General features: G+C 41.5%; 1 protein-coding gene across 1 annotated transcript in view; it reads right to left on the reverse strand.

Moving 5' to 3' along the window:
- Nucleotides 1–3,806: 3,806 nt before the first annotated feature.
- The window catches only part of CACNG8 (calcium voltage-gated channel auxiliary subunit gamma 8), a 76,513-nt gene continuing 64,886 nt past the window's right edge, over nt 3,807–15,433 (reverse strand). Inside the window, exons 4-5 of the mRNA XM_088459435.1 lie at nt 5,925–6,065; nt 3,807–4,886 (exon numbers count right to left, since the gene is read on the reverse strand). Coding sequence (XP_088315561.1) covers nt 4,306–4,886; nt 5,925–6,065 — 722 coding nt within the window. The 3' untranslated portion in view covers nt 3,807–4,305. The remainder of the gene's footprint in view (nt 4,887–5,924; nt 6,066–15,433) is intronic.

Raw genomic sequence — 15,433 nt, forward strand, 5'->3', positions numbered from 1 at the left:
GTAGGGAGAGGGGAAGGGTTAGTATACTAACCTGTCGGGATGCCGACGTCATGATTCTGACTGCCGGGATCCCAAGTGATGCCAAAACATACACAATCCAGTGGGATCTACATCATTATGTGCTGGTCCTTCCACTGTATAAATCTCAGTCTACTGTCCTGTAACCCCTCCTTACATAATAACACAACTGCTATGTACCCTGATTTTATTTACTATGACAGGACATGTCACAGCCGCCGAAAAGGTTAGGACACTTCTCATAAAATCTAAAATTTTAGTACACCATTTATGGAAATACACTGTCTATTTAGATGTAACATTTTCAACTGAATACTGTTACTTTTAGACAGTATTAGCCATAGTATTCTCACATGTAACATCCACCTTACATAATATCTTGCAGTTGGAGGCTGTAACCACCAGTATTTCTAAATACTTTTGCTCTGAAACCACCTCCTCCCATAGACTGAGCTGGCTACCTGACAGTCATGTACTTAAAATTAACCAGTTTGAAATACAAGATCAAAAAATATTTTTACTGAGACTGTAAACTCTCATATCTGCACTAAAACCTATTAGCTGTTACCTGTATAGTATAATATAGACAAAAGGGCCCATTTAATAACATTATCGTTAAGGATAGCCAGAAATGTGCTCCTTAATTGCTCCCCTAAAATTCACGAGGTCACACTACAGCATCCAGACCACTACCCCCCTGAAGTACAGTAGTCAGGTCAGGGAACTTGTTGACTCAATTCACGATGAATGCCTCTTCCCCTACCACCATAACGCAAAGCTACAATTTGTAGCATTGTATAACAGGCAGCAATGGCTCAATTTACAGTACAGCTCTATTCCCCCACTCCTCCTAAATGACCTGAACCTCACTGGATGGTGGATGATGTTTGTACTGCAAATTGTAACAACTAAGTACAATCTACTTCTACTTTAGAACCGCCAATTTTTTTTATTGTGTCTCCTTAAATTCTACTTCTATATTACATTAATCATGAGAGTGAAGGGATAATGGCTCTGCCTCTATGTAAAGTTAGAAGGCTTTAATTACATTGCTTGAGGGGCCCCTAGAAATGTACCATCCTGTAAATGCAACTAGAAGGTGCAACTTTAAGTATCTCTGAGCAGCCAGATAAACACAGCTAAGCATGCGGTAAGGGGTGGGATGTATCGTATACCAATGCCATGCTTGGTGCATCCTGCCCATAAAGCTTTCATTTTCCTCTGTGATGGGGTATTTTATATTATATTATTGTCATTTTCCAATTTACATCCACACTGAATAACTTTCTGTCTTTCGTCCTTTCAGTCAAAATTTAGTGATTTTCTTTTAAATTGTTTTGCTAAATATTCACCTCATTCCGCATGATGTCATATGGAGCGGGCGTGGCCTGCACCGGGTGGCGCAAGCCTTAGTTGTGGCATATGAACAGATCAGATTCATCTTCAGTACTGAAATGTCACCAGAAGCACTTGGAATCCAAATTTGTATTGCAGGACATACACAACTTTCTCTAAGTGTAGGCTGCAAGTAATATGTCTCTACACATGAAGTCACTGAAGAATTTTTCTTTCTTAAAAGCAGATACAGATCAGAATGAAGCTATTTTTAAAACATGACTGAATAAAGCTGCTTTTTCGAAATCCTCCAGCGATTTAAACCACAGAATGGTCATATTTTGCTACTTTCTTAACATGAAGCTGTGAATGCTGGGCAGTGACTCATTATCCCTACGCTGAGGCAGAAGACAAAGGGAGTGAGCAGTCAGCTCCCTATTGCTTAGCTTTTTATTATAGGGTAGAGCATGAAATTGTGCATGGTGTTTTCTTCAGTAACACTCCAGCTGGAACACAGCTCAGGGAGAAGTGTATATTGTTTGTGTATACATTTAAAGGAGAACTAGAGACAGAAAATAAAAGTCCTTTTCTCTAGCATAACTGGAAGCTGCTTTGACCTTCTGACATTTGGAGTCACAATTGGTGGTATCTGGCCACCAGTTTCGGTGTAGTGAAAATGTTATGGGGCTACAGCAAGGTGACAACCCAGCATCAGTTTTATATCTATTAGAGATGTGCGCGGACCCTTATTTTTTGGTTTTGGCAAAACCACCCTCAAGTGGCGTTACCCACCGCATCCATATGGTGCATACGAGAAATGCCATGAAACCCGCATTTTGGGGTGAGATCACATTTCTCCCGTTGCTGCTTCCTGCCCCTTATGTTTTCCATGTGTCTTCCCCATCCCTTCACACTGTTACCTCCATAAGCAGGGCCCTCCTCCCTCCTACTTCTCTTGCACACACACTGCACTCTTCACTTTCTTCTTGGGCTCTCTGCCCCAGGACTCCACTCCTCTGTTGTTTTCATTTCCTCAGATGACCTAGACCCACCGTCTACGACCCCCGATGATAGGTACAGGTTTCAGCTTACACTTAATATGTACACTGCACCCCTTCCATCAGTGGCTGTGTTGAGATTTGTAGTGCTATTGTATTGTACTGTTCTCTGTATTGTACTGTTTTACCCTGTACTGTCTTATTGTTTTGCTCTCTGTACGGTGCTGCGGACCACTTGTGGCGCCCTATAAATAAAGTTATTAATAATAATCATTATAATTAGAATATTGCACTTATCATTTTATAGAATGTACTTGACAAATGATACTTAGAAGCTGATTGGCTGCTATGGGTAACTTCTCCACCTCTTCCCCTCTTTAGAAGGCTTGTTACAGCTCCCCCTTAAAGTCAGTTTTTAATACAGTAAAATTGTTAAAGTTCAAATCAGAAACCTGCCCCTTTGCCACTCATCATGTCCATTAGAATGCTACTGGGTTTATAGTAGGTTTACATGCCAAACATGGTCGCAAATGGGAATAATGTAATCAGTAATTTAGGTTATAAGTCCACCTTTGTACATATTTATTTTTAATAATCAAATATTAAAAGAGGAGTCTTTTTTTGTTTTATAAATCAATGTACTGTAAGTGCCTAGTTTAGCGTACACAGTCTGGTACAATTGAAAGATTCTGTCCCTTGCAAGTAACAGGGGCTAGGGAGAGAATTTTCCCTTCACGTAAGCAGGGGTGCCCTGAGGGGGCGGGTACTAAGTACCCAGGCCCAGGCTTGCTGGAGGCACTGCAAAAATGTTTTTTTTTTAATGGGGGCGTGACCATGTCTCCAGCGATTAGGCCATGCCCCCTTCACACAGGCCCGGCACGGCTGCACATAAGTGTTGGGTATATTTTGCCAGACACATTAGAGATTTGTCACACCCCCTAAAGAGGACAAGTGGAGGTGTTACAGATAGCAACCAATCAGAATGTAGCTGTCATTTTGTGGAATGCAGTAAACAACAGCTAGAATCTGATAAGCTAGAATGTTTGATAATCATCTCATCTGTATCTAACCAAGGACTTGAAACAGGCACTTGTCATTTTCAGAAAATACACTGCAGCTCTTTTATATCTAAGGGTTACAAATATTGTACACAACCGTGGAGCTATATTTTGATGGCCATGGAGAAATTAATAATTAATATATTTGAGCTGAACTCCACAAGTATCTCTTTTTATGAAAAAGTCAGCAACAAAATCTTTAACTGTCTACAAGTCTATGGCAAATTTCAAAATGTTGTACGGGTGTTTACTCTAAGGCTGTACTGCATTCTAAAATCATCCACTAAATACCACTTTCTGGCTCATATCTAACATTATTTTGCCCAAATATGTGTCCGTTCTAATTCTGAGCCTAGAAAACACAGATCAGTTCTTTATTCGGATATCATTTGCCTTGTTTTTATATTTGTCATTGACAGTTTTCATGTACAGTCCCGTGATTAAGTAAATTCATGTGTTATAATAGTTTTAGTTAGAATATTATTCCACTTATTTGTTTTTTTTGTTATTATTATATTGCAGAAATATTGGGCGAAAACTACAGTTTAACAGCAACGCTGGCCTAAGAATGTTAAACAATAGTTGGCTGGATATACCTTACCTTATCTTAAATATAACTGTTGTTATTAAACATCCTAAAATGTACATTATCTCTTAATAAGTATATTTGTTCTTAGCAAAACAAAATAATGCAGGTTTCAGAACATTTACCATTTGGTTCGAAAATTTCTTTCACTGATAGAGAGGTCTAGGACTCCCGGAACCTCTTTACCAGAAATTGGCAGCTACATGGCATAAAATGGCTCCTATCTCCATCCTAAAACGTTCGTCCTGTCACGCGCATTTGTACACTCACTCTCTCACACTCGCTTAGAAGACCTTAGCCTTGGGATCACCTACACAGGTGTGGTTTTCCTGTTTAGAGTGTTGGTGTTTGAACCATCCTTGCCCAGGGTGCCTGTGTTTGAGGCTGGTCCTGTGACAGTGACGGTGACCCCAGGTTCCTTAGGGAAGCAGTTGTGAAGCTGTAGAAAACTGTGGTCTCCACGCTCTGTGTTATACAGGCTGCTTACATTAGCCTTGGAGGTATCTCTGGACAAGGTATACATGGAGATATCAGTTGAAGGTATCCCTTTGACTCCGACAGGAGATGTGTCCCTTGACTGAGAAGGTTCAGTGGAGCGTGAACTTGATCTAGAACGTCGCCGATATCGAAAACGGTAGCTTGGTAAACGGAGGATGGCTGAGGGGTTTTTGATCAGCTCAGTACGTGATTTACAGTGAGCTTCTCTGTTTTTTTCAATGTAGATATTAACGGCAAGGACCCCAATCATTTCGGCAATGATAAAAGAAAGTCCCCCAAAGTAAAAGGACCAACCGTACGAATAATGACTCTTCTTCTCATCATCTCGCTTAGTGCCGGGATCTCCAGCGTTGGCAGAAATGTAAACAATGACACCAATAATGTTGCTTAAACCTGTCATAATATGGAAGTGAAAAGTTAAAATAAAGAGCATATCATACAAAATAAACAAAATAATGCATTTGAATACTCATTATATTGTTAAAATGACTCAACTGACATTTGAGCGTTTTTGCTTATAAAGCCGCTCAGAATAATGACATTGGAATTCCGCCAGCAGTTGGAATTCCGGTGCCAGAATCCCGACCACCAGCATCACCATGGTAAGTATTAAGGTTAGGGGGATGGTTAGGTTGTGGGAGGGAGGGTTAGGCAGTGAGGGGAGGGTTAGGTTGCAGGAAAGGTGGGTTAGGGGGAGGGTTAGGGCTTAGGGTTAGGCTACTTACCTTCAGGCATCAGGATTCTGACTGATGGATGCTGTTGACGGTATTCTGACCGCCAGCATCCCAAACGCCGGGAATCCCATACCCAACCCCATCAAATATATATTCTGAAATATACAGAACCATCTACTAGAAACTATTTGGCCTTATAATAGCTGTACTTGGCAGATATTGATCTAAGCAAGAATTTAAAAGGATTGTGTAATGAGAGATCAACAGACTATATGGGGGAAATGTATCAAACCTTCTATGGACTGGAGAATTTGCCCATAGCAACCAATTAGTTTCTAGCTAGCATTTGTCAAGTACATTTTATAAACTGATAGGCAAAAGCTGATTTTTTGCTATGGGAACTTCTCTATTACAACACTCTTTAGATAGGATGATGCATCTCCCCTGAAAATGAAAGACTATGTGACAATTTAAGTCTAAAATTATGAGAAAATATGGTATCTGCCTGGATCTTTTTCAACCTTAGGGGTCTATTTACTAAGCAGTGTTAGGAGAAGTGAAAAGTGAAGAGTGAAAAGTGATAAGGTGCCAGCCAATCAGCTCCCAATTGTCATTTTTCAAACACAGCCTGTGAGATGGCAGTTGGGAGCTGATTGGCTGGCACCTTATCACTTTTCACTCTTCACTTTTCACTTCTCCTAACACTGCTTAGTAAATAGACCCCTTAATCGCCAGTGTTCTGAATGTATTCTCTTACCTGCAGCAACAAATAGAATTCCAGCCCCCAAGATGATGTTGCGTTTAGACTTGTAAACACGACTGGCAGCAACACAAAGGCCCCCTAGTAATAGGAGCATGGCACTGAGGATAGGGAAGATACTCGAGGCACGAACCACACCTGGTACACATGGAAAAATAAGGTGACGCAACAGCACATTTCACATATCCTTAATAACTTATATTTGGTAAATATCTTCAATATCTGTCTATCTATCTATCTATCTATCTATCTATCTATCTATCTATCTATCTATCTATTTATCTATCTATCTATCTCATATTTATCTATCTCATATCTATCTATCTATCTATCTCATATCTATCTATCTCATATCTAACTATCTATCTATCTATCTATCTGTCTATCTATCTCATATCTATCCAACTATCTATCTATCTATCTATCTATCTATCTATCTATCTATCTATCTCTTATCTATCAATCTATCTATCTATCTATCGATCTCATATCTATCTATCTATCTATCTCATATCTATCTATCTATCTATCTATCTATCTATCTATCTATCTCATATCTATCTATATATCTATCTATCTATCTCTCTATCTCATATCTTTCTATCTATCTCATATCTATCTATCTATCTATCTCATATCTATCTATCTATCTATCTATCTATCTCTCTATCTCATATCTTTCTATCTATCTATCTCATATCTATCTATCTATCTATCTATCTATCTATCTATCTATCTATCTATCTATCTATCTATCTCATATCTATCTATCTCATATCTATCTATCTATCTATCTATCTCATATCTCTCTATCTCTCTATCTCTCTATCTCATATCTATCTATCTATCTATCTATATATCTATCTATCTATCGATCGCTCAGATATTTTTTTTTACAGCAAATAAAATAATGATAGAAAAGTGGTGTCATTGCTAAAGAGTAACAGGATTTATTTGTGTCATGTTAAATAAAAACCAGACAGAACTCACCAAGAAGAAAAGATGAGATGGGGAAGAGAAGCTGTCAGTGACAGGAAAACATACAGGAACAAGTCTCTCATGCATACGTGGGGGTGAGATGGTGGTTACAGGGTAGAGTCCAGTTATCTGCCTTGCATGGAGATGGATATACATTTATCAACATTCGTTCATTTACTATTGCTACTCACTGCCCATCACAGATGTGGTTTACTAAATATGTGTGACAGATCAATGAGCAGCAGACATCTGTGTGTTTATACCATACATTGCAGGACAGTTATAGATATCGGAGAAGACCTGCAGATGGTGCCTTTACTTACTTCCAAAAAACTGTCCAGTTGCTGAAGCTGGACAGTACAGTGTAAAATTAATATTAAATATATGACTATAGTCAGTCGCAAAGTGGCTGTATTTGCAGGCAGTGACAGAAACTTGATTTACTACCTTATGCTAATGTGAGGATCTGTGTATCTGCAAGTGGAAACCCATTCTGCCTAGTGCAGGGCCGGCTCCAGGGCTAATAGCGCCCTATGCCGGCCGAGTGCTCTACGCTGGGGGCATGGCCTACTTACCATAGGCCACGCCTCCTTACGTGATGTTATCTGAGGGGCGTGTCCACATGACACGCTGCCAAATAACATCAGGCTGGGGGGAGCCTTACAGTAGCTGGGCTTCCCCCATCCCTCTCACGGCAGTGAATGGATGCCGCGCGCATCCGTGCAGCATCCATTCAGACTCCAGGGTCCCGGCACCGCCGCACAGCTGTGGCGGTGGTGGTCCCCAACCCCCCAATTTGACCACCCGTGGGCCACTTCGGTCCATGGATGGAACAGCGGGACAGTACTGTCCCGATGAAATTGGGATGCTGGGGAAGGGGGCGCCCTCTATGGGAGGCGCCCCTGTTCGATCGCTCAGGTCGAACACACCTAGAGCCGGCCCTGGCCTAGTGATTTTATGCCAAACGCTGCAACTGTTACCATTAGTATCTGCGCTAGCACCAGACACATGCTACGGTAGGTGCAAGAGATCCATCAGAAACAGGCTTCCCTAGTTGGGGCGTGTGACTCATAATCAAATGAGATAGATACACACCTACGACCAGTGGCGGCTCAAGGGGTGGGGCTGCAGAGCAGTCCAAAATTCAAATAGGGGAGCCACACAAACTGCCAGCGAGTCCCAGCCATCTATGTTTGGCAGCGTTTGAAAGGGCTCCCCTATCTGAATTTTGGACTGAGCTCCAACCTCTGGAGCCACCACTGCCTACGACACATCCATGACATTCCCACAAATAAAATAGTTCTGTGCACATTATTGCCGCCCAGTTCCCACTCTGAAATGCCAAATGTCACAAAGCGTTCCGCCCGAGTTCCGTCCAACTCAGAAAAGGACAGAGACACAAAAAATGCAGGAATTCACATCTGAGCATGGAATGTATGCAAAAACCCCTTGTCTGTTTGTGCACAGAGATCCATCTGCCTCAGAATCAGCCTTGGTAAGTCTTGATATACCACACTATCCAATGCAATAAACATATTTAAAATCTGAGTTTCAAAAACTTTGGAATAGAAGTCTATACCAGTCTCCTGTAATAATGTAATGGGGTAGAGGGTGCGGAGGGTGCGCTCGCCCTATGGGTGTAATGCTGGCGTAATAGTGTGTTGTGGTCTTTTGTGTTCGATGTTGTTTGTGGAGTGATGGGGTGTAGGGAGGGAAGGGGGTCTAATGGACTGGAGGTGGTGGGTGAGGAAATGAAGACAGAGGCAGAAATGGGGGCCAAAGGGTTTATTGGAAAAAAACAGTACTAATCCTGTTTGGTCCCAGGCACCCAGGTGGGGTGAGCGATCCACTTGGGGGTGTGTGTGGGTGGAGACTGGGGAGGGGAGTGGACCCTTTTAGGGGGCTCCTTTCCGTGCAGTTCAATAGACCGGCACGTCACCCACCACCTCCAGTCCATTAGACCCCCTTCCCTCCCTACACCCCATCACTCCACAAACAACATAGAACACAAAAGACCACAACACACTATTACTCCAGCATTACACCCATAGGGCGAGCGCACCCTCCGCACCCTCTACCCCATTATATCGTTACACAGGACCCGGTACTCCTGCTTTTAGGAAGGTGCAGCACCCCGACACAAACAATACATCTCACATCCCATCTGCCCATACAGCAGAGCGCAGTTCTAACCCATCATTTCCTGTAATAATGTGTAACAGTGGAGTTTCTAACAAATTTTTATGCATAGTCGATTACAATTAATGTGCATACATTATTCAGATTATTTTAAATGGAATCTCTACCAACATTAAGCTCCTTTTGTGGAAAGAACACTGTAAGTACATGTCCTGTATGCTATCTATCTTTGCTAACACTGCTGTTATAGTAGTTGGTAAAGTAGGAGGACGAGCAATGCACAGAAGCTTAAAGAATTGTCAGATCAATTTATCATCGTTAATGGTGATAAGACCTGTTTTTTTTTTTTTCATTTCTCAACTGCATATGCTAAGAGGCCTATTTATCAAACCTATCTAGTCTGTTAATCATGTGGAAACAGCAGTCTTCACATGATTGTCACTACATTTAGTAAAACTGCTATTTAGCAAGCTTATAATGCAGGAGATATAGCAGAAATCTCCTTTGTTAATGGCAGAATTGAGCAAAACATTGTCACCCAAGCTATGGGCTCCATTTAAGAACAAGTCATAAACCCTTGAGCACTCGTTAAGTGGGTTAAGACACCCGTCCAGAATTTAGTAGTCAGCAGTAAGCTCAGCTTACCACTGTTCACGACTGTAACGCTTATGCCAGCACAGATGGTGTAATAGTTAGTGTTACTGCCTCCCAGCACTGAGGTCGTGGGTTCGATTCCCACCACGGCCCTAACTGTGTGGAGTTTGTATATTCTCCCTGTGCTTGCATGGGTTTCCTCCGGGTACTCCGGTTTCCTCCCACACTCCAAAAATATACAGGTAGGTTACTTGGCTCCAAACATAAAATTAACCTTAGTGTGTATGTGTGTGAGCATGTGATAGGGAACATAGAATGTAAGCTCCACTGGGGCAGGGACTGATGTGAATGGCCAAATATTCTCTGTACAGCGTTGCGGAATATGTGTACGCTATATAAATAACTGGTAATAATAATAATAATAATAATAATCTATAGATGTCAGAAGTGAGAAGTGGTATGATCACCGTTGCAGGCAAGGGAGACAAAGCAAAACCTTCCAGCTCTTTTCGTTGGGTAGAAGCACAATGTCCATGTGCACATGCGCATTGGTCAGCAGTGCCGATGCGGAACTCACATGACAGGTAAGTTATGGTACTAGCAGCATGTTCGGAAATATCACACAATGATACTAAAATAAAATATGCCTTTGGTAAATGGTGCCCAATGTATTGGGATGTTGCGATTGTGTTATTTTTCAAGCTTCAAAAATGAAGGGCTATATATCCAAGACGCCAATTCTCTGCATTTTGGACCCTGAAATTTAACGCACCAATAATATTTAATATAAAACCAAGACTGTTTTGCACTTTGGGGCATATTCAGTTAGGTGTGAAAAGTCCACCGACATCGCTGGTTTTCCATGCGGAAAAGTATCGCGCTTGTCCCCGCTTATCCCGTATTCAACTAGAAATCAGCGAAAATGGGACCCGGGCGAATTCGGACCTACCGTAAAGTCCTGTCAGATTTGGGGAAATCAGCCTGACACCCCCCAAACAATGCACTGACACTGGGGATCACTATAGATACCCCTGAATAGGCCTGCTGAAGTTATTTGTGGTACTCAAAAGATCTCAATAGCTTCTAATTAGCGTCTTTGCAAAAGTGGTGAAGAATAGCATTTAGCAGGTTTTTTAGCAGAAAATAAGTAGGCCCTGCAAATTTGGGGTACATGAAAATGGGAGCTAGCATATTTTAAAGTTACTAAAATGAAGTTTAAATTTTTTTTAAAGATCCACCTGCTGCAAGCACCTGCAAGTTAAGAAAACACCTGGGGCATACTTGGGGACCCCCCTGGAGTCTATTTCGTTAGTTTTTAAGTTTGTCCCCCAACTTTTTACTTTTTCACCTCCTTTTTCAAACTCATATTTTTGGTTGTTCTTTAGTATTTTTTAAACTTTTTTGACACAGTTTAACGTTGTGGGGCTTTTCCAAGGGTGCAGGGTGGTTTCCGTAAGTTTGCACCCCAAAACCCTAATTCTGCACTTTTTTTCGACAGCTTTCATAGGCGAATATTTTTCGCCTATTCCAGTGCATTGACTTTCCGCACCGGCAAAAAGTCTTTGAAATCGAATATGGGAATAAGTTTTCGCCTGGCGAAATGACGTAACCGGTGATACTTTTCCGCAGAAACGGCCTTTTCGCACCTAATTGAATATGCCCCTTAGTATTATAACAGTGTTAAATATCTTTTGCAAGCCAATGCTTAGTAAATCTAGCCCTAAGAGTGTTTCTTCTGATGGTGTAAGAACTCCCAGAGTGCAAAGATGTATCCATTTAGATCCCTCCTACTACTTAAAGGGCGTATGCACGATCTAAGGGCCTGATTCAGAGCTGAATGCTAATTCTCCCGCAGCCTCGATTTTTGTAGCTGTGAATGTGCAAAAATACAGTATGATAATGCAACAGCGGCCGGGACTTGTATTGAGACTCCCACCTGAGCCATCGCAGCTGTCCACATCTGCGTACGCATCAGTGACATGCGATGAGGTAAATGGCTGAGGAGGCACTTGCTAGTATCAGAGCCAGATTTACAGATACATATATGAAGCTGAGGGCTCATGTGGGCATTATACAAAGGTGCAGCAGTATATAGTGCTGGAAATTGTGTGTTTTGACCAGGGATGTGCGGAAAAGGTAGACAGGGGAGGCAGTGCCTCATCTACCATACACTTTTTACCCCAGAGTTTTGACTATACAAATTATTAGAATAATACAAGAAATATATTTATAATTTAATTTTTAATTTTTCTTATAATTTTTATAGCCAAAACTCCGGAGTATACCTAAGTATGACAGGAAAGGCTCTGCCTCACTTGACCGCACATCACTGGTACACATACACAGCATCAGATGCAGATCAGGCAAACATTGAATCTTTGAGTAAGTCTATGGTCACTCAGTTATGGGATGTAGTCAGGATCCCGACCATCAGAATGCTGACAGTCACAATACTGACAGCGGCATCTCGACGGTCAAAATCCCAACAGATCCCCTGAGTACAGTAAATACAAGGGTTTGGGTTAGGCACTACGGCAGTGGCGTAATGTGGGGAGGTCGAGTGGGGCACGTGCCCTGGGCACCGTCGGCGCCCCCGCAGGATCCAGGGTAGTGCAGTCTGCGGCACTACACACTTTTGTTTTAGCACTGCAGCCAATAAGAGTCAGACAGACCCTTATTGGCTGCTGCACCTAGGGCTGGAGCAAGGCAGGAGCTCACTCATGAGTTCCGCCTTCCGGCTCCCACAGTGGGTGAAGGGAGAGACGTCATGACCTCTCTCCCAAAGTGCCAAGCGGGACAAGAGGAGTGAAAAGCAGCTGGCGCTGGAGTGGAGATTCTGGTAAAAATTTTGTCTGTGTGTTTTATGTGTAAGAAGCACTACTACTGGGGGTACTGTATAAGGGGCACTACTGGGGGCACAGTATAAGGGGCACTACTAGGTGTACTGCATAAGGGGCACTACTAGGGGCACTGCATAAGGGGCACTATAACAGGAGGCATTGTATAAGGGACACTACTACATGGGGGTACTGCACAAGAGGCACTACTGTGGGTACTACATAAGGGGCACTACTGAGGGCACAGTTTAAGGGGTACTTCTGTGGACTCAGTTTTTGATTTGGATTTCATTAAACTTGGAAATAAGAGCAGCTAATATCATGTAAATTGGACCTGTTTCCATGCAATCCAAAACCTGAGATCTGGTTTTTAGATCCAAGATCTGGCCTTACAGGACTCGGTTCTACTTGGAACTCCAAAAGTGATCCAAGCCAGTATTTGGTTCAACTCGAAACTCAAAGTTTGGGTGTGTTTGGTTTCAGCAAAACCAAACCACTCATCTCTGTAATAAATCCACATTTTTATCCTTATATAATGACTTAAAATGTTATTACAATTATTCTATTATACTGCCAAAAGAAAGAACATCTAAAATGTGCCTTAGTTAACAAAAAAAAGTTTTACAGCTAAACTAAACCATGACGAATTGGTAAAAATTAGCCTGGCAATGAAGTGGTAAGACGGTATGTAGTTGGGAAGCCAGTGGTCGAAATGCCGACCGCCGGCTTCCTGACAGTGAAATCTCGGCATGGGACTAATGATAGGTGACTAAATACTGACGCCTATCATTAGCCTCACGCTGAAATCCCGATGCACGGCATACCGATCATAGGTAAGCCGGGCGTCGGGAGCGGATAGCCGCAGAGGGGGGAAAGTTAGGTTTAGGGTCTCCCTGGGGGACTTAGGGTTAGGCACCCCCCGGGAGGGTTAGGGTTAGGCTAGGGGAAGGGGGGTTAGAGTCAGGCACCCCCAGGGGGAGGTTAGGGATAGGCACCACCCTGGGAGGGTTAGGATTAGGGTGCGGGGATGGGGGCTCAGGGTTGGGCTCCCCTGAGGGAGGTTAGCATTAGGATCTAGGGGGGAGGTTAGGGTTAGGCACCCCTAATTGAGGGCTAGGGTTAGGGGGGAGGGGTTAGGGATAGCCTACTTACCTCCGCTGTCGGGATCTTCATCTGCCGGACTTCCGGCGTCAGTATTTCATCCGCCGGGCTGACGTCCGGTGGTATAACATACCGATTCCAGTAAAACACTGTGTCAATAAACAAATTATTTTCTAGAAGGGTGTCAAGTGATCTCAAATCACGTTATTACTAAGCTGAGAAATAACTTTGTGATGGCAAAATTTATATATTTTCCCATAATGCCAGTTATGTTATTAAATGTATAATCAGAATGTGTAGGACATCACATCAAGATGCAATTATATAAATGCAGCATTGTATAAGTATTTTTTCAGATGTACTGTATCAAAAAAAAATTGCTTTATATCTTCATTCTCAACATATATAACATATTTGATTCACTATTTAAAAACTCACATGCAATGAAAGTTACCCTTGGCAAAACTAGAAAGATGAACAAAGTCATAATCCATCGGCAGAAAACATCCACTTATGCTGCTGTACTTATGGAATGATTTACACACAGTATGATGAATGCTAAACATACAGGGGTATATTTACTAAGCCTCAAATAGAGATACAGTGAACGTAGATAAGGTACCAGCCAATCAGCTCCTAACTGCCATGTAACAGGCTGTCTTTGAAAAATGACAGTTAGGAGCTGGTTGGCTGGTACCTTATAACCATTCACTTTATCTCCTTCCAAGGCTTAGTAAATAGACCCCAAAGTATGATGGTAAAGACAAATATGGAGGTAAGCTTGGTGCATTTCCTCTTTTTCCTCCAGATTTTCGCAGCCAAAAAATAGGCATCTATAGACCATGTCGCACAATCTACTTAATGGGGTGTTCTTATGCTCTTTAATTATTGAGCGTTAAATCTATTTGTTGCTGATAGAGATAAATTACATTGTGACATATACTTTTTCCAGGGGCAAAGATCACTTTGCAGAGCTGCACAGATCTGACAATATTAGTTGATACATTTTCATTCTGTAGAAGTTCTAGACTACTGGAGCGATGAACTTAGATATGAGCATCACATTTAAAAGAGTATTTAAAAAAAACTGCCTTGTCTTTAATTAACCATAACATACTGTCAGTCTCAGCTCAAGATCAATAAAGTTCATGAATTTGCTTTGCGAGTCCATGAGTATTGTTGTTCTATTAAAACTTTTTTTTATTATTAATCTCTACAGTATGGATTACTCCATGAAGGAAGACAAAAGACTGAATAATACTCAGTCAAACTACTCAAAGAACTTCTGTGGTGTTGTTATTTTTACTAAAACTATTTTCTTTTGTGTTTTTCTTTTTCTCTTAATAAATTACAATTTACGACATTGATATGAATTGCCATCAGCAGCATATCCATATAATGTGGGGTACATCTATGGATATATAATCTTTGAAATGAACACCTGATCACTTAACATATTAACACAGTTCTTTTATTGTTAATAATACAAACATTTCACGGGATAAATATTCTATCAGAGCTGATTCCCTGTAAATAAATAAATAAATATGTATTTAAAATGTGTGGTGCATTTATTTTACACTTTTATAGTATAATGTTAAGTTTAACAATTGTACATGAACGACAATGATGGCAAAATTACCAATCCTGTGATCTTCATCATTCATTACCAATGCTAGAATGCTTTAGGAGGAGTTTTGGCCATCCCCTGTATATGAATGTACCCAGCCGCCCTACACTGGGAAAAACAAGACACTCAACACTGCTGGTTTCCCTGTTTATATTTGAGTAAATTACTTTGAGGCTGTATATATGTGAAAACATCAACCTGCGATAAGCCTGGGTCAGTGTTTGGAG

This window comes from Taudactylus pleione, unplaced genomic scaffold, assembly GCF_031769625.1.
Source record: "Taudactylus pleione unplaced genomic scaffold, aTauple2 ptg000041l, whole genome shotgun sequence".
Classification (NCBI taxonomy): Eukaryota; Metazoa; Chordata; class Amphibia; order Anura; family Myobatrachidae; genus Taudactylus; species Taudactylus pleione.